Source organism: Podarcis filfolensis (genome assembly GCF_964270895.1).
Source record: "Podarcis filfolensis genome assembly, chromosome: 5".
Lineage (NCBI taxonomy): Eukaryota > Metazoa > Chordata > Lepidosauria > Squamata > Lacertidae > Podarcis > Podarcis filfolensis.
This window is the reverse complement of record NC_139608.1, coordinates 12,978,866-13,006,391: the sequence shown is the minus strand read 5'-3', so window position 1 is coordinate 13,006,391 and position 27,526 is coordinate 12,978,866. Positions and strand designations below refer to the sequence as shown.

General features: G+C 42.7%; 1 protein-coding gene across 9 annotated transcripts in view; it reads left to right on the top strand.

Annotated features, from left to right (window-relative positions):
• Positions 1-27,511, top strand: part of NLGN1 (neuroligin 1) — a 623,846-nt gene extending 596,335 nt beyond the window's left edge. For 6 of the 9 annotated variants that reach the window (XM_083613216.1, XM_083613220.1, XM_083613215.1 and 3 more), the window contains 3 exons: positions 13,091-13,303; positions 21,094-21,883; positions 24,680-27,511. In XM_083613216.1, coding sequence (XP_083469342.1) covers positions 13,091-13,303; positions 21,094-21,883; positions 24,680-25,514 — 1,838 coding nt within the window. In that variant the 3' untranslated portion in view covers positions 25,515-27,511. The remainder of the gene's footprint in view (positions 1-13,090; positions 13,304-21,093; positions 21,884-24,679) is intronic. The other 3 variants (XM_083613218.1, XM_083613223.1, XM_083613221.1) reach the window with 1 other exon arrangement.
• The last annotated feature ends 15 nt before the right edge of the window (positions 27,512-27,526 follow it).

Below are 27,526 nucleotides of genomic sequence, written 5' to 3'. Positions count from 1 at the left end.
TCATCTCAGTGGCTCATGTTTAAAACACAAAATAAAAGACTGCAAATGGACAAATGAAGTCATTCCTTATTATCCTGCTCAACAGCTAATTTTGCCAGAGTGCCATGTGGAGAAAATGACTGCAGGGCTTACAATCAGCAACAGTGGGAGGCCAAGCACCCATTTAATCCAGAGTCCAGCATAGGCAGCAAATAGGGCCCCATCTGAGCTATGTCCAAACACCAGCAACAAATACCCTCCGCCGTCCATGTGGAATGATGTGGTGTTGTGATGAGCATCCGGAAAGGAGGGGGGAAAACAAACAGAAGAGGCGACTGCATTGGTCACCAAGGCAAGGGAGAAACGTAGACCCTCCAAGTGTCCCTCTTTTCCAGGGACAGTCCCAGATTTACAGAATCCGTCCTGGCTTCTGATTTAATCCTGGAATGTCCCACTTTTCCTTAGGATGTCCCTCTTTTCATCGGAGAAATGTCGAAGGGTATGGTAGGACTCCCCTATTTCCATTGGATAAATGTTGGAGGAGATGGAGTTATGCGACCCACCAAGCCTAGGGGCTAAGTAACTATACAATAAGCAACTTCAGAAGACATCTGAAGGCAGACCTGTATAGGGAAGGTTTTAATGTTTAATGTTTCATTATGTTTATAATATATGATGGAAGCCACCCAGAGTGGCTGGGGCAACCCAGTCAGATGGGTGGACTATAATAATAATAATAATAGCAGTAGTAATATAATAATACAGTCATACCTCGTGTTACGTCTGCTTCATGTTACGTCCTTTCAGCTTACGTCCCGCGGCAACCCGGAAGTACCAGAAAGGGTTACTTCTGGGTTTCGCCACTTGCGCATGTGCAGATGCACAAAAGGACGTCACACGCATGCGCAGAAGCGGTGAATCATAACCTGCGTGTGCGCAGACGCGCCGCTGTGGGTTACACTCTTTTCATGTTGTGAACGGGCCTCCGGAACGGATCTTATTCGCAACCAGAGGTACCACTGTAATATTATTAATAATAATAATAATAATAATAATAATAATATTTATACCCTGCCCATCTGGTTTGGGTTTCCCCAGCCACTCTGGGCAGCTACCAACAAAATATTAAAATACAGTAGTCCGCCAAACATTAATAGCTTCCCTAATAGTAGTAGTAATAATAATAATACATTCCTATTTACATTGGAGAAATGTTGGAGGGTGTGGACAGGTTCTCTAGGAAGTGCCATTTTTTTTATTTGAGCTTGACTAGACTTTCTTTTTCACAACATGGATGGAGGAGTTTTTTTGTTACTTGGGAAGGACCATAGCTCAGTGATATAACACCTGCTTTGCAAGCAGAAGATGCCATGTTCAATCCCTGGCATCTCCAGGGAGGGGTGGGAGAGGCCCCCTAACTGAAACACAGATAAAGGGTGGTACTTAATGCAGCTCATAGCTAAACTATGGGAACTTGCTCCTACCAGAGGCAGCAATGGCCACCAACTTAGATGGTTTTAAGAGGATTGGAAAGGTTCATGGAGAACATAGCTGGGTAAAGGATAAAGGGATACATCCGATCAAACGAACTAAGGAAAAACTCCATCAGAACTACACAGCCAATGAGAGTGTGTGTTACCTCAGAGTGCACCATGCCACCCTGACTGGTCGCTAGGCAACAACTCCACCCAGGCCACCATTGGCTAGCTGACTTTAACACTAAGAGAAATCACCCTCCCGTTGCACTTCCAACAATAAGAGCAACCATATTCTACCAGAGGCTACAGATGGGGACCAAAGGGAGCTTCTGCAAGAATAAATCCCTATTACAATTCAGTGCAGTTGTATCATTTCCTTAATGTAATCCCTGACCTTTCATATCCATTACAACACTGCGAGGGAACCAGCAACTAGCAGAAGCATGTGGAAAACATTATGGCACTACGTGTGCCCGTGAGCAAGAGTAGGCACACAACCCCAACTGAGTATTTGATTTGCCAGTCATTGCTACAACATCCACATGCATTTTCCATCACTGCTGCAAAAACTCCACATGCATTTCCCAGCACAGCATAACGTTTTCCACAAGTGTCACCCCAAATAATATCTGTGTTGTAAAAGAAGACATTACAATGAAGTATGCTCTGGTGGCTCTATAGCTTTTGCTGCCCTGGGCAAGTTGGGGCAGCAGGATAAAGTTAGATGACACTCAAAACAGTTGAACTCAAATGCTTGGGAGCTGGGGGGGACTCAAGGTTTTTTTTGACACTTCCGTTTGAACTCTCAAAGAGCTTCTTTCCTTTTCATCCCCCAAGCCTCCTTGTGTCCTCTGCTTCTGTCTGTGTGACAGCCATCTTGTTCCTCAAAACAATAGAAGTGCAGTACTTTGGTGGCAAGGGATATGGGAGTAGGACAGGATTAAAAATGGACTTGCACAAAGCGCAAAAAGTATACATTTCTTATACATGTCAGGAAGTGGCCAGAAGGCTTCTCCTGAACAGCGAAAGGTGCTCTCATTGTATATATTTTTCCCTCTGGGATTATGGGACTTTCAGTCGAATCCCCCAAGCCAGTGAGAGATGATTCATGAAATGACCCCTGATCTCAAGGCCCAGGCAGGTTGGCATTGGCAGAGATGTTCTCTCGGCTACCTCGATCCCAAGTCATTCAGGGCTATACATCAACATAAGCACCTTAAATTGGACCTGCGAATGCACTGGCAGCCATTGCAGATTCCCACCCCCAAACAGATTATATGAGTATGTGCTACAGTACCAGTTTGGTGGGACAGGGGTGTCGCTGTGGGTTAAACCACAGAACCTAGGACTTGCTGATCAGAAGGTCGACGCTTCGAATCCCCGTGACGGGTGAGCTCCCGTTACTCGGTCCCTGCTCCTGCCAACCTTGCAGTTCGAAAGCACACCCAAAAGTGCAAGTAGATAAATAGGTACCACTCCGGCGGGAAGGTAAACGGCATTTCCGTGTGCTGCTCTGGTTCGCCAGAAGCGGCTTAGTCATGCAGGCCACATGACCCGGAAGCTGTACGCCAGCTCCCTCGGCCAATAAAGCAAGATGAGCGCCGCAACCCCAGAGTCAGCCACGACTGGACCTAATGTTCAGGGGTCCCTTTACCTTTACCTACCAGTTTGGCAGCAGCAATCTGCACTAGCTGCAGTTTCTACACTTCAAGGGCAGCTCTATGTAGAGTGCATTATAGTAGCTGAGTCAGGAGCATGCAAAATTATGGCCAGGCTAGCCTGGTCCAATCCAGAGCTGGAAAAAGTTGCTCCTAGCTACCGAATTGCCCCAGGCTTTAATGACAAAGACGACTCAAGGAGCAGTTCTGGAGTGCAACAGATTCAAATTATCTGATGAAAACAAGCCCTTTCTGAGGGCACTTTTCAAGTGAGAAAGGGACCACCGGGTCTTCCTTACATGCAGCTTCAGTAAAGAAATCACAGGTTTCCTTTTATTTGTTTGTGTCCAACAGTGCATGTGGTTTTCATGCATTAATACCAAACGTGGGATATCAGGTCAGGCCTGGACTGGAATTGCTCATGAATCGAAGTCAAAGCAAACTGCACTTTCCTCTCACGCTCTACCTCTTAGTTTCGATTTTTGCTTCTGTTCCCCCCATCCTTGCAGGGGAAGTCTCTAAGCCCAGATTGCTTGTGGAAGGCACTTAGGGGAAGAGTAACAGCTTGTTCGGAAAACTTCACAACAGATCCTCTGGGAAGGGAACCTGTGCAATGTTAAAAGAAGGCAAGGTTGTTTGTACCGGGTTAGTCTGCAGCCGAGACAAGCAAGATCGATATAGCTTTGAAACTGATGTAGGTTGCAATGGGACACCGGATCTCCACTGGTGGGTTGGGAATGATGTATCTAACAACACAACAGCTGCAGAGGCACAAAATAAATAATAATAAGAAAAGGCAGCGTACATTAGTTCTGTGGATCGAAGATTCCCTAGGAAGGGATGCTTCTTCCTTTGCTTCAAAGGCCACAGTAGGACAGACCTTTGGGTTTTTTAATGCCCGCAGAATGAAAAGGAATGAGGAATGAGACCACCAGAAGAAATTCATATTCAGCTTCCGATTTTGGCAATAGGGAAGGAGGATGGAAGCTCTCTCTCGCTCTCAAGCAGAACCAAACTACTTAGCATAAATTAGTTCTCAAGAGAGGTCCCTGGGAATTTAATCCAGTCAAGTTCTGGGCACAATTTAGCCAAATGAAGCATCTCTAAGTCCCATGGATCTAAAAAGGACTTGAATAGCCACATGTAAAAAAATTAAAAACAAATCCTCGTGAAAATTCGCCAGTAGTTTAGTGCAAATTTCTCCTAATAAACACATTTGTGTATTTCGACTAACATACACATTTTTTTCAAGCAATTGCCAATAATGAAATGCATTTTGTATGGTGTTTTTTAAATAAAAAATAGTACATTTTATGCACACTTCCATACAATATACACATTTTTTCGTTTATATTGTTTTGTTGGAGAACTGCATCGTAAAACTCAGAAAACTGAATTCTAAGGGACCACTTTGTTTCAATTCATGCATTGGTTTTGAAATATGTGAATTAAGCAGTTTCTCATTTTAAAGTCAAAGAGAATGGAATTTCTCATTCATGTCCAGCAAAGGACTGGATCTCACCTTGCTTCCTCCCAGCATAATGCAAAATGGGTGGAGCCTTGCATCTGATCAAAGCTTTCACTGCTATTGGACAGTCAGTCTTTTGAATGGAATGCAGTCTCTTATTGCTCTTTCCATACTTAAATGGCAAAACTTGCCTTTTCGAAAGGAAGCGGCAAAGTGTCTTGAAAGAGACAACAGTTAGCAATTTTTTACTTTCTTTTCTTTTAGTATTCTGCCTCTTTTTATAAGAATTTTAAGACTTTGGTAGAAGGTTTATTTTATGTCTCTTATTTTGTCTTCTTTTACTCTAGGCAGACATTAGCTTTTATCTGCCTCCTATATCCCCTTTCATTCCTCTGGAAAACAAACAAACAAAGAACAGCAACTGCCTGGGTTTGACCTTTGTGCACATTCCAAGGTGTTCCAGATGGGGTGTGGGGAGGGGTTTGATTGACAGGCCTCAGGAGACACCCAGCTTAAGGCACGAGTCCCTCCTGTATTCCATGCGCACTTTACTATGAAAGAGCACATCCATTTTGTGCCCTCCTGTATTTTCTATATTCTGATACCTACTCACGGTGGCGTCCCTTGTCTGCCAGAGGAATATATTAAAGACATGCTAAGCAACATTATTCATATATATATATTTAAAAGTGGCACTGTCAGCAAAGTGAAGTATACCATCTTCTACGTTATGAATATAAGATGTGCCTTAATATTCACAGCAGGGCTATCGACCTAATAAAACCTGATTGGGGAGCTGATCTAAACTCACAATAGATGCCCATTGCAGAAGCAAATGTGTTCTCTGAAATTAATCGTGTTATTTATGTGGCGCTTTAAATCGCCCACAGCTCCCAAGCTGAGGGGTGCATTTTAAAGGACCATGCCCTACTTCTCCTTCAAAGCCATTCAGATAGTATACACCCAAACAGCCTCTATTGAAACTCCAGAGATATGTCACTGGGGGGGAACAATGCAGGAGTGTGTGCAGAGCAGCAGGGCTGCGCATGTAGAACTCTTTTAAAAGACTGAGATGTGAACAAGCAAAGGGTCCAAGTAGGAGACTGAAACAAGTTTTCGTTTCCCCTCTTGAACAGGTGTCTGGAGGAACTGCTAGAAGGGATAATCTTGGTTTCTCCAATCTTAAATTCAGTTCTCTACATGTCTGCAGCAGTCCGCAGCTATTACTATTACTATCATCATCATCATCATCATCATCATCATTAGTTCCTTGTGGAAATTCATTAGCATTTAAGTGTGAATTTTTCCTAATAAGCACTTTTTTAAATCTGCAGTTTTGACAAACAAGCACACATTTGTGCAACAAATTTCCCCTTTTGTGATGCATTTATTGTATGTTATTTTCACTAACATATCAATTTCCCCCCAATAGATGCATTTTTTGCTTGGCTGGGGAACTGCACCACAAAATTCAGAGAAGTGTGAATTCTGAAGGATGACTGTGTTTCAGTCCTCATGCTGTTTCGGAAAGCATGACTTTGATAGATTTCTCCTTAAATGTCAACTGAATCAGAGTTCTTCCCCATCCCAGTTGCAAGGACTAAATGCACACAGCCCCGGATGCAGGATCAGCTAACAACAACAACAATAACAACAACAATTTATTTATTTATTTATTTATTTATTCATTCCTTCCTTCCTTCCTTCCTTCCTTCCTTCCTTCCTTCCTTCCTTCCCCAGTCACTCTGGGGAACTGTGCACATAGCACATGATTGTAACCTGCAATTCCCCACCCAGCTAGAATATATACTGCAGAAGGGTGCATCATGTGCATATAGGAAGAGACCTATGATACATACATTCACCTTCTGAAGAGCACAGGGAGCTCTGTTGTGCACAAATGTTCCGCCTGCTTAGGGCTTCCTCATTTACTTGAGATGAGAGCCCACCACCACATACATGAACTCACTCCTCCACCACTCCACTGTGACCAAAAGCCAGGACAAATTTGGAGGGAGGTCTTTGTCTCATAGGATGAGCATGTATTCTGTTCGACGCAAAAGGTTCAACCCCCAGAATCTCCAGGTACGGCCAGGAAAGACACCCTGTCTACAGCCCTAGAGAGGCACTGCCATTTATTGTATGCAATGCGGAATTAGGTTGACCAATGGGCTGCCTCAGTATAAGACAACTTTCTACATTCAGCCTGGCTTAAGGCCACTGAAGCAAAGTCTGTGCCAAGATTGTGGCATGGGCTTTCAATTTGCTTCTGTGTATCTGGATGGTGGTGTTCATTTCTAAAGCCAAGTATATCCTCTCTCCTCCCCTCCCCCCAAAAGAAAACCCCTCCTATTTTGGAATAAATAATAATATTGTATATTAAGTACAACTGGTTACATACCCAGAGACTGTAATCTGACATTTGCTACAGTGGTTATGCGTCTCTGCAATCTATAATGAAGCATAACTGTGTCTGATTCCTGTATTCTCATTTCATCTCTTTTGCCCTTTCCTCATCTGCACAATATTTTTAGCTTGTAGTAGGCCATAGGAAATGTATTGTCTTATTCCACAGTCATTGTACAGGGCTTATTGAAAGCCAGTCACCTTTCTAGCTAGTTAGCTAGCTATCATCTAACTAACTAATTAACTATCATCTATCTTTCAATCTAGAAGATGGTTTGTAAATTGGCAAGTCACACTAAATTTCACTGTGACTTTTTAATTCCTGACTTACGCACCTTCCCTCTGAATCATTACTGTATTTCCAGTGTGGTCCTCTCTGCTGAACAAGGTTTTCTTGTTGTATAAGAATAATTTATTATCATAATTACTCATTTCTGGATCTAAGAAGCATGTGATTTTAAAGGCCAGAGTGGAAGGCTGATATCCTTGTTTCTGTTTTTACTGAGTTCTCTTTTGATTTCATCATGAAAAGTGGTGGTAACTGCCTTAATATTAACGCACTGAATATTTTGTGTGTGTTTGGTTCTATTAGATTAAACAGTATAACACTCTGAATGAAATATCTTAACAATGTGCCCACTTTCCTAGCAGTAAATTGTTAACAAAACCATGTGGCGCTCAGTTCTGTTTTGGTGCATAACATGAAGAATACAGGAAGTCAACTAAGCTGGGTCTGAAGCACACAAAGAATCTATTCTGCTCTGGCTAACATTGGAGATAACTTGGGCCCAAATATTCCTGTGACAATCTTGACCTATGGCCAATAAATACATGGGGTGTGAGCATCTGAGGCAGTTTTATAGCACATCTTTTGGAAGGACTCTTCTTGAAACATATCAAGACGTGGTGGAGCAAGCAAATAATTAAAAACTGTTATGTACCGAAGTTCTCACCCTGGGCCAGCAGGAGGATACTGTAGTTAGTTACAGTCCACATATGCAAATAGGGGATTGAAAGTGACGTTCAGTGATTGGATAGTTACAGAAAATGGTCACAGTTGCGTTGTACTGGAGCTCTGTATAAGCAGGCTGGCTGAACCCTTCAGTTCAGCTCTGTTCTGGCCTGTGAATAAACAAGAGCTGTTGAAGAATCGCTGTGTCGTCTGTTATGTTCACCCACAACTTAACAAAAACTGAAAATCAACATGGCTGCTTTCGGTCTCCCCCACCCCCATATACAGTATGCTATATGTACTGCATACCTATTGCACTTTTCAAAATGCCTTACATTTATTTGTCGTTTATTTATTTACTTATGCCATTCACTTCATTTCTGAATGCCTTCCCACGAAACATCCTGAAGCAACTGAGCAATAAAAATGTGTGTAAAAAGAACTGTAAATGACCATTACACAGGGCTACATATTGTGTCTTGCACCAAGATATAATGCTGTCTCTGCATCCTCTGAGAGAATAGTGGACGCCATTATTCCTCACTACCCTGAGGAACTCTCTCTCTCACGCTGTACAGAGAGAAGGCAGAGAAAGAGCTTTATGAAGAAAGAAAATAACAGAACATAAATGCTCCCTGACCCCACTAGGGGTTCTTCTCAGTTGCTTATTTTTCCAATCCTAAATTCAGTTCTTCACATTTTGCAGCATTTTTTGGGGGTAATCCTCATGAAAATGAACCAGCGTTTTAGTGCATATCTGTCCGAGTGAGAACATTTTAATATTAAGTTTCACTAATATACACATTTTGGAAAGCAGTGTCTTAAAGACAATGCATTTTTATGTTATTTTCACTAACATCTTAAGTTCCGTGCACACTGTCCCCTAATTTATGCAAACATTGGTTGGAGAGCTGAATTTGCAAAATTGAGAAAAGTGTGGATTTTTAAGGGCAGCTGTGCTTTCGTTCGCACATTGTTTCGGAAAGATAGATTCGGTTTTAAATGCAAACCAAACTGAATTTCTCCTGCATCCTGAGCCCCTTCAAATGCTTTGGTATAGATCCCCTCACCCCAAAACAGCTGAAATTCTCCACAGCTGAACAGGGCGGCAAAAGGGGGAGGGCCATTCAGCCTCAACCCCAATAGATTGCGGCTTATCCAGCTCAATAAATAAAATAAAACCAATAACTTTACAAAGGATATTAAATCACTCAGATACTATGACCCAAAAGGCCAGACTTCTATTTGTCACTCTGGACATAAAATTATTAGAGTCAGTCAAGATTCTCTGCCAGATTGCTAAGGGCAGAATCAGTCCTGGACTTCCTTTCTCTCTCCTTATAACAGTTTGTTAATAAGATGCCATTGCTATCGCCCATTATGAAAAGGGCAATGTAGATGGGCCATCTCGTTTTTGATTAAAGAGTGGAATGGAAATTTTGTCCACTCCTCATCATAATTAAAGGTTGTTTCTCCATTTTTTGTAATTAAACCCAGTTATGAATAGAAGTAGCTTTTTCTCTTTTTTACAAAAAAATATTCTTAATCAAAGGTTTGCGGGTGTGTTTTTTTTTTAAGTTCTTTCTAAAGCATCCTGTAGACTGTTGCCCTATGAAGAAGTGGAGGGATTTGATCCAAGTGCTCTCTTGCTTTGATTGCTAAGCTTGAAGGTTAAAGATCGACATTTGCAATTTTCATAGCTGCAACTCTTAAGCAAGGTTTTCAAATAGAACCAGGAAGAACTTTTAAACTACAGAATGCTACAGAGCAGAGGGAGGAGACACAATTTTGTGATCACTGACCAATTCATACATATATTAGACTCGCATGAACAAAGGCAGCGAAGTCCTCTTGGGTGGGTGTTTTTTAAATGTTATTAAACAAGAATGACAGCCCTGTTATCTATTTGTTATCTATGTGTGTGTGTGTGTGTGGTCTAAATCACTGAGCCTGGTCAGTGGTTCAAATCCCCATGATGGAATGAGCTCCCATTGCTCTGTCCCAGCTCCTGCCAACCAAGCAGTTCCAAAACACCCCCAAAAGTGCAAGTAGATAAATAGGTACCACTCCGGTGGGAATGCATATGGTGTTTCTGTGCACACTGGTTTCCATCATGGTGTCCCATTGTGCCAGAAGCGATTTAGTCACGCTGGCCACATGACCCAGAAAGCTGTCTGTGGACAGACGCCGGCTCCCTCAGCCTGAAAGCGAGATGAGCGCTGCAACCCCATAGTCACCTTTGACTGGACTTAACCTTAAGTCCAGAGGTCCTTTACCTTTTGTTTTTACATATGTGTCAGAGCTACCCTAGGTCCCAGCTCACAAAGGACCAACGCTGCTTTGTTATTAAGTACAAAACTCTTTATTGAAGTTCAGTTTCACTTCCAAAGCCGCAGCACGCAGCTCTACGTCTCAACCGTTAGACCGCTGATGCTCCGTCTGAGTCTCCTCCCCCTTGACACCAATTTAAGATTCTAGCCTTGCTCCACCTTTTCCGCTGCTCTTTCCTCCTCTGGGTCCGCCTGCCCGCCGGGGTCTCGCCCTTTCTAGCCTCCTCTGACGCTGATTCCCCTGAGCCTTCTCCCTCCCTCCGGCGGGCTTTCGGAGCTGGTTCCCCATCCGGGTCTCCTGCTGTCCCGCGCGCCTGCACATTTGAACTTGGCGCGCGCGCCCAGCCAGCAGCTTTCCTCCTGACCGTTTCACTGCTGCTGTCACTGCTTCCCCCTTCGGGGGGGCTAGCTGCAACTGACCTCCCTTCCGTTCCTCCACTCTCCGATGGAGGCGTGGTCAGCCCTGACTCCCTCTCTGGAGGAGACGCTGGCCCTGACACATGTGACTCTTCCCCCCCACTACGCTCTGGTGGGGAAACTGGTCCCGATCCTCCACTGCTGTTTTGGGGTTCCCCTCTGGCTCCTTGTTTCTGGTGCGTCCCCCCTGGGACCCCCCTTGCCCTGACCATCGGCGCCCCCTTCTGGGAATCTTCTGATTCGCTGGAGAAGCTCATGGAATCTCTCGGGCCACTGTCATACTCCCCTACGCTGCCCTCGGATTCTTCCCCTTCGCTCTCCAATTCCTCTCTCCCCATTGCTCCTGCTCCTGATTCCCTGACAATATGTATGTAGTCAGTTCTCAACATTCCATAATAGTTAGTCTGCAGGAAAAAAGAAACCATAGATAGGGTCATTCATATAAAGAGTGGGGGTGAGTTGCACATCCTTGCTGAGGATTGGATCTCAATCGTTGGGGTCACATGGGGCAAGGGGAAGGCAAAACCCACAACCCAGTATTGTCCTGACGTTACTCAGAAAGTGCTGTCATTTGCTCCTACATGAAAAATGAAAGTGTTGTGTTTGAGGATACAGTCATTGTTTATTGATGTACATTGATGATTATGTTTTTATATGTGTTGGAAGCCACCCACAGTCGCTGAGGCAACCCAGCCAAATGGGTGGAGTATTATTATTATTGGGGACGCGCGTGGTGCTGTGGGTAAAACCTCAGTGCCTAGGACTTGCCGATCGTATGGTCGGCGGTTCGAATCCCCGCGGCGGGGTGAGCTCCCATCTTTCGGTCCCAGCTCCTGCCCACCTAGCAGTTCGAAAGCACCCCAAAGTGCAAGTAGATAAATAGGTACCGCTTTATAGCGGGAACGTAAACGGCGTTTCCATGTGCTGCGCTGGTGCCGGCTCGCCAGAGCAGCTTCGTCACGCTGGCCACGTGACCCGGAAGTGTCTCCGGACAGCGCTGGCTCCCGGCCTCTTAAGTGAGATGGGCGCACAACCCTAGAGTCGGACACGACTGGCCCGTACGGGCAGGGGTACCTTCATTATTATTATTATTATTATTATTATTATTATTATTATTATTATTATTGTTATTATTATTATTATTATTATCAATGTTGCTTAATGCCAAAAGAGGCTACACAGCGGTTTAAAAAGTACAGTGACCAGTTGTGCCAACCTTAAACCATAAGCGTTCACAATTAAAATGGAAAATAAAATAATCCCATTAAGATATTAAAATGTAAGTATCCGCATTAAAACAACCTTATTAAAACAACACAGTAATTAAGACAGGGGGCCAGTACACGTGACGCCTCTTGTGTATTTAATCACTGTGAAAAAAGCTCACCTCTGCATTGCTACAAGCGGACGCCACAGGCATAGCAAGACCAACTAGGTTTCATTTGCTGATCTTAATACCTTTACCGGCATGGGAAAGGAGAAAGCTTGTACAATATATTTTACAGTGGTTAACCAACAGGCCTCGACGAAAAGAGCATGCACAGTGCACAAATGGCGCTATAACCATGTATAAATAGCTTCTCAAAATTCTCCACCCTACCTATGGGAAGACACGTTGAATCCGAAATTTTCTCAGAAAAAAAAATATATCTTAGTTTGTGAATAAGGAAAGAAAGATCAGAAAGTGCATAGTGCTATGCAGCTCGAATCACTGCAATATTAGAGAAATAAGTAAGATTTTAAAATATTTATTTATTCTTTCTATCCCACCCTGTTTCCTGTGTATATATAAATATGGATGTTAACATGAGGTTGGGCAACAGTTAGGTGGGTAGATTACCTATTGCTGGAGTCTCCCCCTCCACCCAACGATGGGTTTCCCGATATTGTTGGACTGCAACCCATAAGAGCCCCAGCCAGCTTGGACAATGCTCAGAGGTTGTAATCCACAATATCTGGAAGCTATCATGTTGGTTACTCCTGGACTAGGAAGATATTCCTGCCCGGCTCTTGATGCGTAACGTACATGCTCCCTGTGGGCCTAAGGAGTTTGGATATGGGGGTCTCAAAACACACCGCGAAACAGATTGCGGGAGATGCTTATGTTCCCTTTTTGCATTGAAAGCAGCCTATCTTCTTCAGAAGTGCCTGCATAATGCATACCATCGTTTATCATGCATAACATTATTATAATAAACACTGAAGGATTTGTAGTGGGAATGATGAGTCACTTGTAAATGGTTGCCAAGTGGATAAAGAACGCAATGTATTTACATAGCGCTTAACTCCTGTTACATTCGAAAGCTGCCGTCAGATAATAACGGCGCAACAAGCGTAAGCCGAAATTTAGCATGCTCTAAATCCTCTCTCCTTTCTCTCTCCCCTCTTTTTGCCACTTGCAGGTTTCTTGAGCACAGGGGATCAAGCAGCTAAAGGAAACTATGGCCTCCTTGACCTCATTCAGGCCTTGAGGTGGACTAGCGAAAACATTGGGTTCTTTGGGGGCGACCCACTGAGAATCACTGTTTTTGGATCTGGCGCCGGCGGCTCATGTGTCAACCTCTTGACTTTATCCCATTATTCTGAAGGTAACCGTTGGAGCAATTCAACCAAAGGTATTATTGCAGGTTGCAAATTTTGACGATTTTGGTGTCTTGCATGCCACCACTATGACTTCTGTGTGACGCTCTTGTGTATATATGTGCATATATATAAATATATAAATATATATACACACACATACACACATATATATGTAGCTAGATGTATCAAAAGTAACTTAATCATTAGATGATATTAATCTTTCCGTGCTTTGCAGGGAGGGGTGGGGTTCATACCCGACCCAAAGGGGTGTGAACATATGTAAAAATCTCCCTCTAACTGACACAACTTCATACTCCTTGCATTCTCCTAATGAGAGAGATGGCTTTCCTTTGGCGCTTTAACTCTTCCACGTTTATTGGGAAATGGAGGGCTTAATTAAAATGACTCGAGTAATGTGAACGGGAGAAAATGAGCCACAGCATGTTGAACGTGTTGGGAGGAAGGCAGTCAAAATGGCTCTGGTGTCATTGTGAACACTTAATAAATAGCACCATCATCACTGGTGGTGCCACAGTGAAGATAAGGAGGCATTTAACAGTTGGTATTCCTCGTTTCAATCATAGCATCAGAAGATTTTGTCCTGAAGGGAAAATGAAATAAGAGACGTATAGGGCAGAGATGGAGCAATCCAGGCCTCTCTGTCTGGTCCTCTTCTCCATCACATACCTTATTCCTAGGACATGCTGTTCATCAGCCCAAGTTTATACCCTCCTTGAGTGTTTTGTTTTGCTGGGATGTCTCCTTGAACTCTGATAATGCCTCTTGCTTCCTGGATGGAGGACACAGAGGAGTGTGTGTGGAGAAAGCAGCCTACACAGGGCATTGGAGTAGATGACCCTTGGTGTCATCTCTACTGCCCAGAGATACAATGTGCATGTGTCTCTTCCCCCACATTTGCCTCCGTTCCTGCCTGCTGCTGACAGGCAGACCCTGGAAGTGGAAGACCGCCCAGATGGGAATGTGCTTCTTGGTCTGCAGAAGATTCCCTTGGATATAAGTTCCAAAAAAGGGGGGCACTGGGGGTCATTGCAGTTGCCCAATACCCCTATAAGTAATTATCAGATTTCAGGGTCCTTGTTTGTTTTCATTTTCAAATACATTTTCATCTAATATTTCAATTGAGGTTGGGTCTGTTTGATCCAATATTTATGAATTCATTCATTCATTCCAAGACAAAAACATCCACAAAGCAGCTTGCACTATAGCTAATGTGAATGGGACCTGAGATGGCTTTTTAAAAGAGATTGAACGAATTCATGGAAAATGAGGCTAACAGTCACAATGGCTAAATGCTTTGTCCGAGAACAGACACTAGTGCCAGATTTAGGGAGGTGCAGGCTGTTTCCTGCACTGGGTGCTGAGCCGGGGTGGGGGTGTAAAATTGAGAAGATCCATAACCAAGAAGATCCATTTTGGGGTGCCAGTTTTTGGGTTTATGCAGGGCGCCATATTACAAAAGATTTCCAGAGATTTCCACAGTCTGCCTTTGAATACTAGTTGCTGGGGAACAACTTCAGGAGAGGGCTGTTACCCTCATGTTCAACTTCCTAGCTTCCCAAAATGTATCTGGTTGGTCGCTGTGGAAAACGTAACGCAAGACTAGCGATACCTTTTAATTGTTCCAATATCCTTACGTTGGGAAGGAGCAGTTACCTCCCTCCACTTGTGAGGCTTGCAGAAAACACTTCCCTGTTGCATATTCACTCAGCAGAACGTATATGCCGTGTTTTTTTAAAAAAAGGGTATTCATAGGTACGCAGTACCGGCACTACTTTTGTTGTTGTTAAAACATGTGGCACTTACTGAAACAACTTCATGGTGAGTACCGCCACCTATTTTTCTAGGGGGGGGGAGCACTGCTCATATATACAGTGGTACCTCTGGTTGCGAACGGGATCCATTCCGGAGCCCCGTTCGCAACCTGAAAGGAACGCAACCCACACCTGCGCGTTTGCGCATGCGCAGGTCGCGATTCGCCGCTTCTGTGCATGCGCGTAACCTCATTTTGCACGTCTGCACATGCAAGAGTGGTGAAACCCAGAAGGAACCCTTTCCAGTACTTCCGGGTCACTGCGGCAACCTGAAAAGACGCAACCCGCATGCAAGTGACATCATTTTGCGAGTCTGCGCGAGTGGCAAAACCCAGAAGTAACCCTTTTCGGTACTTCCAGTTTGCTGTGGGACGCAACATGAAAAGACGTAACCTGCAGCGTTCGCAACATGAGGTATGACTGTAGATATTCTTTGGAAAGAGAGTCAGTGACATTCACAGTATAGATGAAGCCAGCAGTATTTCACCAGTTGTCAAGGGCCTGTTTAGCTTTTTTTTAATGTGTAGAAATGTCTGGAGGAAAGTTCACTGACACAGCTCTCTGTTTCAAAGCTAATGGCAGAGCGGCTGCAAACTGTTATCTACTGTGAAGAAAATGAGCACTTAGTCCAGAAGTCTTTTGTCTGAATCGGTTATGAATTACACTTGGTGCCACCCAAGGAAAGAGCAGGCTTTTAAAAAACCATCTTTTTGCATGTGCAATCTAAAATTGCCCGAGTATCAAGGTCACTCCTGCATGCCTTTTCCTGATCTGTGCTCTTTTCAGCACAGCCAGTCAGCAAGGGAAAAAGGCTTTCTCAAGTTTGACACCCCATAGCAGGGGTCACCAGCCCAGTGCTCATGAGAACTCGTGCGCCCATCACTACATCCTATGGAAGCGGTGAAAAGTCACAGCAAATGTCTCCTCAAAAATCTACAGTGTGTGAGATGGGGAGGTTGAAGCTGCCTGCACCATTTTGTGTTACTGTCTCTTTTTCTGCTCTTTTAGATGTGGCATCCAGGGGCAGACTTTGGTATTATGGCGCCCTGAGCTAGGCCAAAATTTGGCGCCCCCACCCCACCCCAGCCCTCACAGCATGCTGGGCTTTGGTAAGGAGGTGCGGGGGCTCCGGCAGAGTCCTAAAGTCCTCCCACCTCCTTCCCAAAGCTGGGCAAGCAATAACTAGGCTTTGGGAAGTAGGTGGGAGAGCCTGTGTGGTATAGTGGTTAAGAGCGGTGGACTTGTAATCTGGTGAACCGGATTCGCGTCTCCACTCCTCCACATGCAGCTGCTGGGTGACCTTTGGCCAGTCACACTTCTCTGAAGTCTCTCAGCCCCACTCACCTCACAGAGGGTTTGTTGTGGGGGAGGAAGGGAAAGGAGAATGTTAGCCACTTTGAGACTCCTTCAGGTAGTGATAAAGCAGGATATCAAATCCAAACTCCTCCTCCTCCTCCTTCCCTTCTTCTTCTTCTTCTTCTTCTTCTTCTTCTTCTTCTTCTCTTGGACCCTGTCAGAGCCCTCATGCCTTCTCCCCATAGCCAGGCAAGTGCTTCTCATGCACTCTCTCTGCTTGGAGCCCAGTGCAGAGGAACTGGCCATACTGCCCTAAAACCACCTCTGTGGCAGCCATTTTATGCTAAGCAACACACGCCCCAGTTCCCAGTCAGTGTTACGGCATTGCTGAAGCTCTCCTCTGAGGTCCAGCCTCCGTGAGCTGGAGAAATGGACCACTGGCTGCCATCTCTTCCTCACACCGCATTCTGAGAGGCACTCTGTAAGTGTGGGATGTGATTGTCACAAGAAAAGCAGTCATTGGTGGGGAAGCCATTTTTGCAACCCCTTTCATTTTGCCTCAGAATAGGGTAGGAGAGATGGTGTGAGCTGCACTGGAGCTGTCTTCTATATCCACATGCCCAACAATGTTCAGGGCCCCCAACTTGTTCTTATTTTATCCCAACCCTGCCCCCAGCAAAAACGTTTGAAAGTTCAGCCCAGTTCTAATGAGCTCACTCCGTGGGACAACATTGCCCACCCAGAGATGTGAAGTGATGCAGATGTCCTACCCACTTTTGGTGTGGTGGCTCATTCACTTAGACAGTTGACCATTTGGTCCTGCAGTTATCCAGTATTGATGAAGAAACATGCATAGGCCAACCCCATACTCCAAACAATTGTTTAGCAGCATCAGCAGCACAACGGTTGAAAATCTTTGAAGAAGAATCCATATCATCTTTTTCTCAGAGAGAGGTGGATTTTCTCAAGGAATGTTCTTAGAAGAAGTCCTCTGGAGAAGGTTGGGTTCAGCTTTAATCTGAACCATGACATTTTTGTCGAAATTAACTTGACAACATAAGAAGGGTCTACTGGATCAGGCCAGTGACTCATCTAGTCCAGCATCCTGTTTTCACAGTGGCCATTCCATAAATTAGAGTAGAAATATCCATCTGTCCTCCAGTGACTGTGATAAATATGACTCTCACTCAAAGTGAGACTAGATTTATTTTAGCTGTATAGAACCACAGACCAAGATAGCGTTTTAAAAATGGTGGGTAATAGTGAGGTATGTACACAATAGAAAATATCAATGAACAAACTGTAGCCATGAATAACATACATTCAGCTGGAGTTTGGACATGACCCAGCCAAAGTTAAGCACTTTTAAATCAGCATACGCCCTAGGGAATAAGTGCTGTTCCATCTTAATAAAATTTACTGTTAAGTAAACATACATTAGATGAGGTTACACAGTCTGTTGATTTTGGTTCTATCCCACCGAATGTAAAGTAACTTCAACATGACCAGATGGATGGATTATGCCCTTTACTTTTGATAGTACCTGCTCTCTGTGCTAAGGCTACAATCCTCAAACCATTTACTCTGGAGCAGTGCCACTGATTTCCATGGAGTTGCTTCAGAGAGAGAGGCTTTAAGGGTTAAAGTGGAATATCCCTTTCATCCATTTTTTTCATTATCACAGTTCAATAAAAAAAAAAGAAAAAGATTTTTGTCCTTAAAGTAGCTGAATTGAGCTTTATGGTTTGAGGACTTCGACCACTTTTAACTTAATCCAACCTTTAATGGAGCATTTAACAAGCTCTGCTGTTTATATCAGCAGTTTCTGAGCAGGTGACTTTCCTTACCATCTAATCCCAGTAAGGCATCTTACCCAGTAAGGCTGAAGTTGCAGGGATTTAAGCCGATTTAGTGCTTTTGCCATCAGTAGAAATAAACACGGCACAGTGGCATTCGTTTGCTATTTTCTCCCATTGAGGAGAGAAGGGAGTCATGTGTCAGCTTGAGGGTTATACTGGGCTGAGGATTATCCGTGGAACAGGAAATTACTCTGTACTATCTATGTGAATGAAGCTGTCCTTTCCACTTAAGTGAATGGCAAAGCCTTTTGGGTGTGGCTGAATCTATTTCTGTGTTACAGACACCTTTTTTTTTTACCCATTCTGTTTCACATTTATTTACTCTCTGCACCCCCCCTTCAAAATCCTTTCAAAATACATTGCATTCTGTCCATCAAAAAACAGGTGTAAAACCATATTTTTGATATCTTTAAACCTATTTGGATACCTTTAAACTGTTGAGGAAATTCATGGCAACATTCAGAGGAGTGTGAAATTTGTTGGATAGTGAGATTCCAATCTGCATGTTGGTCTAAGAGGTGCAGAAGGAATCCGAAAGTATCAGATTCCTTAAGCATTCCCGAAACACCAGTATAGGGAGCAGCATGGGGCAGATCCCACAAACCCATTCACTGATGGAGCAGAATTCTTAATCCAATTTGAGTGTATTCTGCCATAATTTAAAAGAAAATTCCTCAAGTTCAATGTAAATGAAATCCAAAGAATCGTTCAGAAGCTGAACTTGGATTCAGAATTCTATTGATTTGTGCCGTGCTGGCAATATTAACCACCGTAATGCAATGCAGAGTTTGAAACTGACCACGCTGATTGAAGATTACAGTCAGTAGTAAGCATATTGGCTCCGTAGAAATATGAGCTGCTTTCAGGTGGTCCTTATTTTGTGAGAGGGATTCAACTGCAAACCAGAAAATTAAAGGTTTGCACAATTAAAGCGCCGTGTTGCAAGAAGCAACAACCATCCACTTTTACAAAAATCAAACCTTCTGTGGTAAGGAAAGTGATGGGGGGAAGTACTAGAAACTATGGGACAATGATCTATTTATGGAGAAACTTAGAAACTCAGAACAACAAGGACTGATCACATCACCTGGAAGCAATCTTAAGTTGATACCAGTGACATTTTCATGGGTCCTGTTGAAGTGCCACCTTCTTGGGTGCTGCAAACAAACAATAAACTAAAATGTGTAATTCAGTATTTGACTTTTGCACACTGAGGCCTTTTCCTACCTCCTTCCTCCTCATGTGGAGATAGTAATGAAGTATGTGGGCCTTATTCCATTTGTTTGAATCTAGGAATTCTCGAACCGATTGATCTGTTCCTTGGAAGAAGGAGGCCTATCATGTACCTATGTTCAAATAAACGTGGCCTCCTCCATTGATTATTTTCTTCCCAGAAGGAAGGAGAGGTTTCTGTGTGATGCCACGATGAGGATGCTGCCCGTTCACCTCCACAACTCAGTTCTTGTGAAATGTGAAAAAAAGGAGTGGTTTATAGGGCATAAAGAATTAAATAACTGCAGCAGAGTCTTTTTTTCCTGAAACTCTGAGATGACGGACTTGTGGCCCTCCATACATTCCCATAATCTCTGATCACTGGTCATGCTGATTTGAGCTGGTCAAGTCTCAAGTGCATCTAGACAGCCACAAGTTCTCCATCTCTGCTATAACAATTTAGTACAACAATTTTATTCAAAATAAGCCACATTCTTCATGGACGAATTGTGACACTGAAGACAGCATAAATACATGGGCATTAATGCTTTGCAACCGACGTTCAACTCATGTTTTATTCAGTGGACCATGTGCAGGAATGATCCACCGAATAACTATACTCTTTTCTTAGTAATATTAATATTGATTTATCTACTACTTATACGTATGTCCAAATGGCTTCAAAGTGGTTTAAAACTATAAAATCAATGCATAATTAAAATACACAAAGCAATTGCATCAAAGCAGTAAGAGCATCCATAACTAATATATACAGTAAAACAAGTCAACTTTTGACAATGAAACACGATTAAAACAATAAAACCAGAAGTTCAGTTCAGGGGAATGCTTGCCTAAACAGTCTTCCAGAGTCAGAGGAATGCCAACACTGTTGGGACCTATCATAGTTCAGCAGGGAGGGCATTCCACAACACTGCGGTCTCCAATGGAAAACCCCGTCTGTGTGTAACTCAGGGTTGGCATTTTATCATTTGTATACAGATCAGGGTGGAGTGGACTTCTGAATATTCAGGCCATCTTGACTCCTGATTGCTTAACAATGGCAGCAATGAAACAACCCTCCTTCTGCCCTAAATTTTACTGCTGAAATTCAGAAAACTTGGGAGAACACAGGGTAGATTTTGTGTGTGGAAGGCCTGTGAGCTCCATTATGTTCTATTACTAGTGCCTGAGCTCAGAATTATTTAACTCTAAGTGTATTGTTTATTTGAACCTGGCTCCAATTGGGGGATTTTGTGGTTATCGTAAAATGTAAAGTAGGCACTGCAAGTTTTAAGTCTGCTTGTCTCACTTGTGTTCTCTCATTAGTCTACAACAATAATATATAGTTTTTGTTTGGACACAACTGTATTACATTGTTTAACTGCACATATACCAACCAATGAGTTCCTCCTCCACTTCCTTATCATTCTCATTCTCATCCTCATTTATTATTATTATTATTATTATTATTATTATTATTATTATTATTATTATTATTTCCTAATGATTATATTGCAAAAATGAGGAGTTTTCCTAGCTTAACTCAAATATTTTAAGCATGTAACCACTTAGCTATTGCTTTCGGGTCTGTTTTCTTATCCTGTCTTCTACCTTCCCATACAGGACTTTTTCAAAGGGCAATAGCTCAAAGTGGAACAGCTCTTTCCAGCTGGGCAGTCAGTTTTCAACCTGCAAAATATGCCAGGATGCTGGCTACAAAGGTTGGCTGCAATGTGTCCGACACTGTAGAATTAGTAGAATGTCTACAGAAGAAGCCTTATAGAGAACTCGTCGATCAGGATATCCAACCAGCCCGATACCACATAGCCTTTGGTCCAGTCATTGATGGGGATGTGATACCAGATGACCCTCAGATATTGATGGAGCAAGGAGAGTTCCTCAACTACGACATAATGTTGGGTGTCAACCAAGGAGAAGGGTTGAAATTTGTCGAAAACATTGTCGACAGCGAAGATGGCATATCTGCAAGTGACTTTGACTTTGCTGTTTCAAACTTTGTCGATAACTTATACGGATACCCTGAAGGCAAAGATATACTGAGAGAAACAATTAAATTTATGTACACTGACTGGGCGGATAGACATAATCCTGAGACAAGAAGGAAAACACTGCTGGCTTTGTTTACCGATCATCAGTGGGTTGCACCAGCGGTTGCTACAGCTGATCTTCATTCAAATTTTGGATCACCCACATATTTTTATGCCTTCTACCATCATTGCCAAACAGACCAGGTACCTGCATGGGCAGATGCTGCTCATGGGGATGAGGTTCCTTATGTATTAGGAATCCCAATGATTGGTCCTACTGAATTGTTTCCTTGTAATTTTTCCAAAAATGATGTCATGCTGAGTGCAGTGGTGATGACATATTGGACAAACTTTGCAAAAACTGGGTAAGTAATTGATGAGCTTATAAGGCAGATCAAGATTTTGGTCAAATCAAGGCCTATCCTTTCTCGTGATACCCAGATCACAAAGAAGGGTTTCCACATTGGTAGTTGTAGTTTCATGTGTTTTCAGCTCATCAGCTTACAACTGAGAGCAACATATTTAAAATGATCCAGAAGGGGCATAATCAAAGCATTTCATCTGAAATTTCCCTTAAAAGGATTTACCATTTTATCTCTTAACACTCACAGAAGATTACATTTCTCTACTAGGCTAGTGTATGTCTCTGGAATTGTGGGGAATGATATTTTCCCATGTTCCCATTGTTGTTGTCGTTTAGTTGTGTCCGACTCTTCGTGACCCCATGGACCAGAGCACGCCAGGCACTCCTGTCTTCCACTGCCTCCCGCAATTTGGTCAAACTCATGCTGGTAGCTTTGAGAACACTGTCCAACCATCTCGTCCTCTGTCATCCCCTTCTCCATGTGCCCTCCATCTTTCCCAACATCAGGGTCTTTTCCAGGGAGTCTTCTCATAAGGTGGCCAAAGTATTGGAGCCTCAGCTTCAGGATCTTCCAGTGAGCATGTTCCCATCAGGACTGGAGATATAAGCTGAGTTCCAATATAATTATCAGGCGTTGTCAACCACTTTATTGATGCTACCTTGTTAGGCTTTTGATTTGAGATAGTCTGAAGACTAAATCTAAATAAATGAATCTTATCACATCTGCATTGCAGGGGGTTGAAATAGGTGACTCTCATGGTCCCTTCCAACGCTACAATTCTAAGATTCTGTTCTCAGTATATGGAAGGATTAAATTGACATCCCAACCAGCTGTAAATGATACCTAACACTTAAACTCAAAAGACAACCAGGAGGAGAATGGGCTTCATTGGATGCCAGGGTGATATTACTCTATATGTGCAGCAGCAACCATGAGAGAATGAATCGTGCCCTTGTTCAATTTTAACATTTTGAATATTTTAACTATTTTAGAAGCAAGGTGCATGGAAACAATAATGTGCGTAATTATTATATTGGAAAAAAACCAGGAAGCTGCCTTATACAGATTAACGCTGTTGGTCCCCACTTCACATTTCACCTCTGCTGCTATGAGCTCACTGGCAAAACGTCTCTCTCCTTGAGCCTCCCCCCACCATGAATAATATGAGGACAATGCTGCCCTATTTTATAGCATTGTTGTAATAATTGCAAAGGGGTGATGAATGTAAAGTGTCTTGAACTTTCAAAAATTGCCACATGAATGTTAATCATTTCTTCTAGTTCCAATGTTCTGGTGGTGAGTGCTCTTGCTTATGTAGCTAAAATGGCAACACCCAAGCATGAGAGAGGTGGTGGAAAAAGGCTTGGGAATAACCCGAAGGGTGAACGCTCAGTGGGTTTGGGGGGAGGATTTCTCAGTGAGGAGGGAGGCTGCTCAGTGGTCATGAAATGCTAACTGATTGTTGGAAGCAAGTTGGAAGGAATATGGAATGAAGTACGGGAGTGGACTTGGCTGGCTGGCTGGCTAGAGTAGTGAGCAGGAGTACTCCAAACTTCAAGATTCTGTTGCAGGTTCGACTTACTGTTGTTATTCTTGTGGGCAGCAAACGTAGCAGGAGTATTTGGTTCATTTAGCTCAGTCACCGTTACGACACGAATCCATTATGCATTTAGTATCAAAGGCTGCGTGAAACTTTTATCTGCAGAAGACACTGCACCACTGAATACCATTTGCTGGAAGTCAATAGTGGGGAAAGTATATTGACTTCATGACCTGCAAGTGGGCTTCATGGTGACACCTGGTAGGCAACTGTCAAAAGAATGAAGTTCAGCTCTTGATCTGAGCTATCTGGACTCCTCTTACATTATACATGCAGGAGTGTCTCCACCCCTACCATTCAGCCCAGAAACTGAGCTCTAGCTCCAAGGGTCTTCTGGTTGTTCCCTTATTGTGAGAAGTGAGGTTTACAGGGAACCAGGCAGAAGGCCTTCTCAGGAGTGGCACTCACCCTGTGGAACACCCTCCTATCAGATGTCAAGGAGATAAGTAACTATACAACCTTTAAAAGACATCTGAAGGCGGCCCTGTATAGGGAAGTTTTTCATGTTTAATGTTTTATTATGTTTCTGTATATGCTGGAAGCCGCCTAGAGTGGCTGGGGCAAACCAGTCAGCTGAGTGGGGTACAAATAAATAAATAAATAATATTATATTTTATCTGACCATGTAACAGATGGTATGGCATTACTAAGAGCTGAGCCCTCTCCCCAATGTTTTGCTGATCAAAACCCAACTTCATAATATTTTTTTAAAAAAATAAATAAATAAATGCTGACACTACAGTGGTACCTCGGGTTACAGACGCTTCAGGTTACAGACGCTTCAAGTTACGGACTCCGCTAACCCAGAAATAGTACCTTGGGTTGAGAACTTTGCTTCAGCATGAGAACAGAAATCACGTGGTGGCAGTGGGAGGCCCCATTAGCTAAAGTGGTACCTCAGGTTAAGAACAGTTTCAGGTTAAAAAAAGACCTCCAGTTCTTAACCCGAGGTACCACTGTGTATGAAATATTTGTGGGGCGGAGGGAGAGAACATAAGGAGAGTCCTGCTAGATCTGGTCAAAGGCCTGCCTATGTCCACATCATGTTCTCACAGTCTCAGGCAGGATGCCCATGTGAAGCCTGCAACCAGGACCTCGCTGTAATGATGTTCTCCCCACTTGTGGTTGGTGTTTTCTTTTCCAAAGCTGGAGCCATTTTCAGTAACATTGAACATGTCCACTTTCTTTTCTCCTAGGGATCCGAACCAGCCTGTCCCACAAGATACTAAGTTCATTCACACGAAACCCAACCGTTTTGAGGAAGTAGCATGGACCAGATACTCTCAGAAAGACCAGCTTTACCTTCACATTGGATTAAAGCCGCGAGTGAAAGAACATTACAGGGCCAACAAGGTGAACCTGTGGTTGGAACTGGTACCTCACCTGCACAATCTTAATGACATTTCACAGTATACCTCTACGACGACTAAAGTGCCATCAACTGATATTACTTTCAGACCAACCCGGAAAAATCTGGTACCCGTAACTTCAGCCTTTCCTACAGCCAAGCAAGATGATCCCAAACAACCGCCAAGCCTAATTTCAGGAGATCAAAGAGACTACTCCACGGAGTTGAGTGTAACTATTGCTGTTGGAGCATCTTTGCTGTTCCTGAACATTTTAGCCTTTGCAGCTCTATATTACAAAAAGGACAAGAGGAGGCACGACGTCCACCGGAGATGCAGCCCGCAGCGTACAACTACCAATGATCTTACACACGCACAAGAAGAGGAAATAATGTCCCTCCAGATGAAGCACACTGACTTGGGTCATGAATGTGAATCCATCCATCCACATGAGGTGGTTCTCAGGACCGCCTGCCCCCCAGACTACACACTAGCTATGAGGCGGTCACCTGATGATATTCCTTTAATGACCCCCAACACCATTACAATGATACCCAACACTATACCTGGGATTCAACCCTTACACACATTTAATACATTTACCGGTGGACAGAATAACACACTGCCCCATCCTCACCCACACCCGCACCCGCACCCCCATTCACATTCAACAACTAGGGTATAGCCAGACAAGGTGAAACAAACTTTTTTTTTTTTGGTGGATTACAGTGGGTTATAATTACAGAAGACTTCACTTGGCTTTCAACCTACAAGACTCTTACTATTTAAATATGGAGAAATATGATGTGAATATACATATCAAGAACTTTGGGGATTTTGGGGAGGGGAAATGAACTGTACATATATACAAATGAACTTTTAACAAAAAGAGAAAAAAAAGAAATTATAACTTTTTTGCAATTGCTTGAAGCAGTTGTCCTGAATGATACTTTTTTCATTCACATTCAAGTATTAATTTTTTGAGGATTTAAGTTACATAATGGAATTAGGCATGTGCAACACAAAAGTGGGAAAGAAACTATGACTGAAATTTAAAAAGTTCTATGAATATGCACAATGGGACACGTTAATGGAATGTCAGATAATTTTCACCAGTTTTTATTTGGAACTGTTTTCTTGTGTAGACCATATTTACATATTTGGATAAGTATACAAAGCACTAGTGCTGTTAAAAGGCCTTAGAAAGGGGCTTATATGCTGAGATCTGCCAGTTTAAAAAAAAAAGAAAAGGAAAAGGGAGAAAAAAGGAAATGAGCTTTTATAGTCTGGCAGGTTATCACATAAGTGCTGTCAGTATAAACATTGCGGGAATAAAGGAAACCGGATATTTTAGCACGATGTGCATGATAATTTATTATGCTTGGTGGCTGTGCTGCTGATTAAGCCGTAATTAAAAAATTCTTCTTGTCCCATTGGAGTTCTCAACAGAAGCTTCTTTCCTCAATTGGCGCAACCTAAAGGGGGTTTGTTTTCAAGGGGGGAAAAACCGTAATCGACAACCCCGAAATTCCCAGTAATGGAAGGCATTACAGAAGGTCTTAGAAGTGTTTGATGGTACGGTTGGTGCATAGCAGAGAACAAATCCGGATAGGAATCCCAAAAGAACACGAAAGGCAACTCTGTATGTTTCTAAATGCTCTCTTTTCTTTCCACCCAATTAATTTATAGCGATAACAATGTGACTAGGGCATCCTTTGATGAAGCACTTAACATGTTGTTGAAGGTTCATTACAACCTCTTGTGTTTATACCAGTAAAATAAAATTTAAAAAAAAAATAATCCAAAGATTTATTTGCAAGGAATATTTTGCAATGTGTAAAGATGCCCTCATCCCCTCCCTGCCCAAATCACAACGATTACAGCTCTCAGTAATTCTGTTGACTTTGTTATATTGCACTGAGGAAGTTCATTTCTAGGATTTCCGAGGTATTCCTTTTTTCCTCTGCATTTTCTCTTCAGCATTCCTGTAAAGCTCGCTCAAAATCAAAGGAGATCTCTCTGCAGAGTACAAATATTGATACAGAGGCTATGGGAGGATTGAAGTCACCATCTGGAAAATGTTTTACTTCTGCATCTTACTTAATATTGTCCTGTTTTGAAAGGAATGGTCTAAAATGAGAGGAAGGTCTTTGTATCCCTTCCCCCCCTGTTACTTTTGGATTTTAAAGAAATGGTATGTCACGGTCATTTAAAAACAAAACAAAAAACAAAATGTTTGTATGTGTAATCAGATGTACATTTATATTTAAAAAAGAGAAAAAAAATTGAGATGGACTAAAGAGCACATCCCTGAGGAATACTTTCTCTCTTTTCCTGTATTATATTTCTATTAGAGTACAGTTACGTGATTTTTTTTTATTTTGCATTTTTTCAAATTACTAGCAATTTTGATAGTTTGTAAGATAACGCGCAGAACTTTCTCTGACAAACTAACTGCAGTAACAGAAATGTTTCTTTTCAGTTACTCTTTTTCAAGATTGAAAGCTTATTACACACACAGCAAATTGTATACTACTTGATGGGGGGAAATAAAATCTTTGTACTTCTGGGCCATTCATGTTGGCCACTGAGTGAAAAAATAAAGCTAATCTGGATAATGGATATTATAATTATTCCAATGCTAAGAGACCTGATATTTGCTCATTAAAGAGCTCAAATGTTTATTGCTGTTTTGTC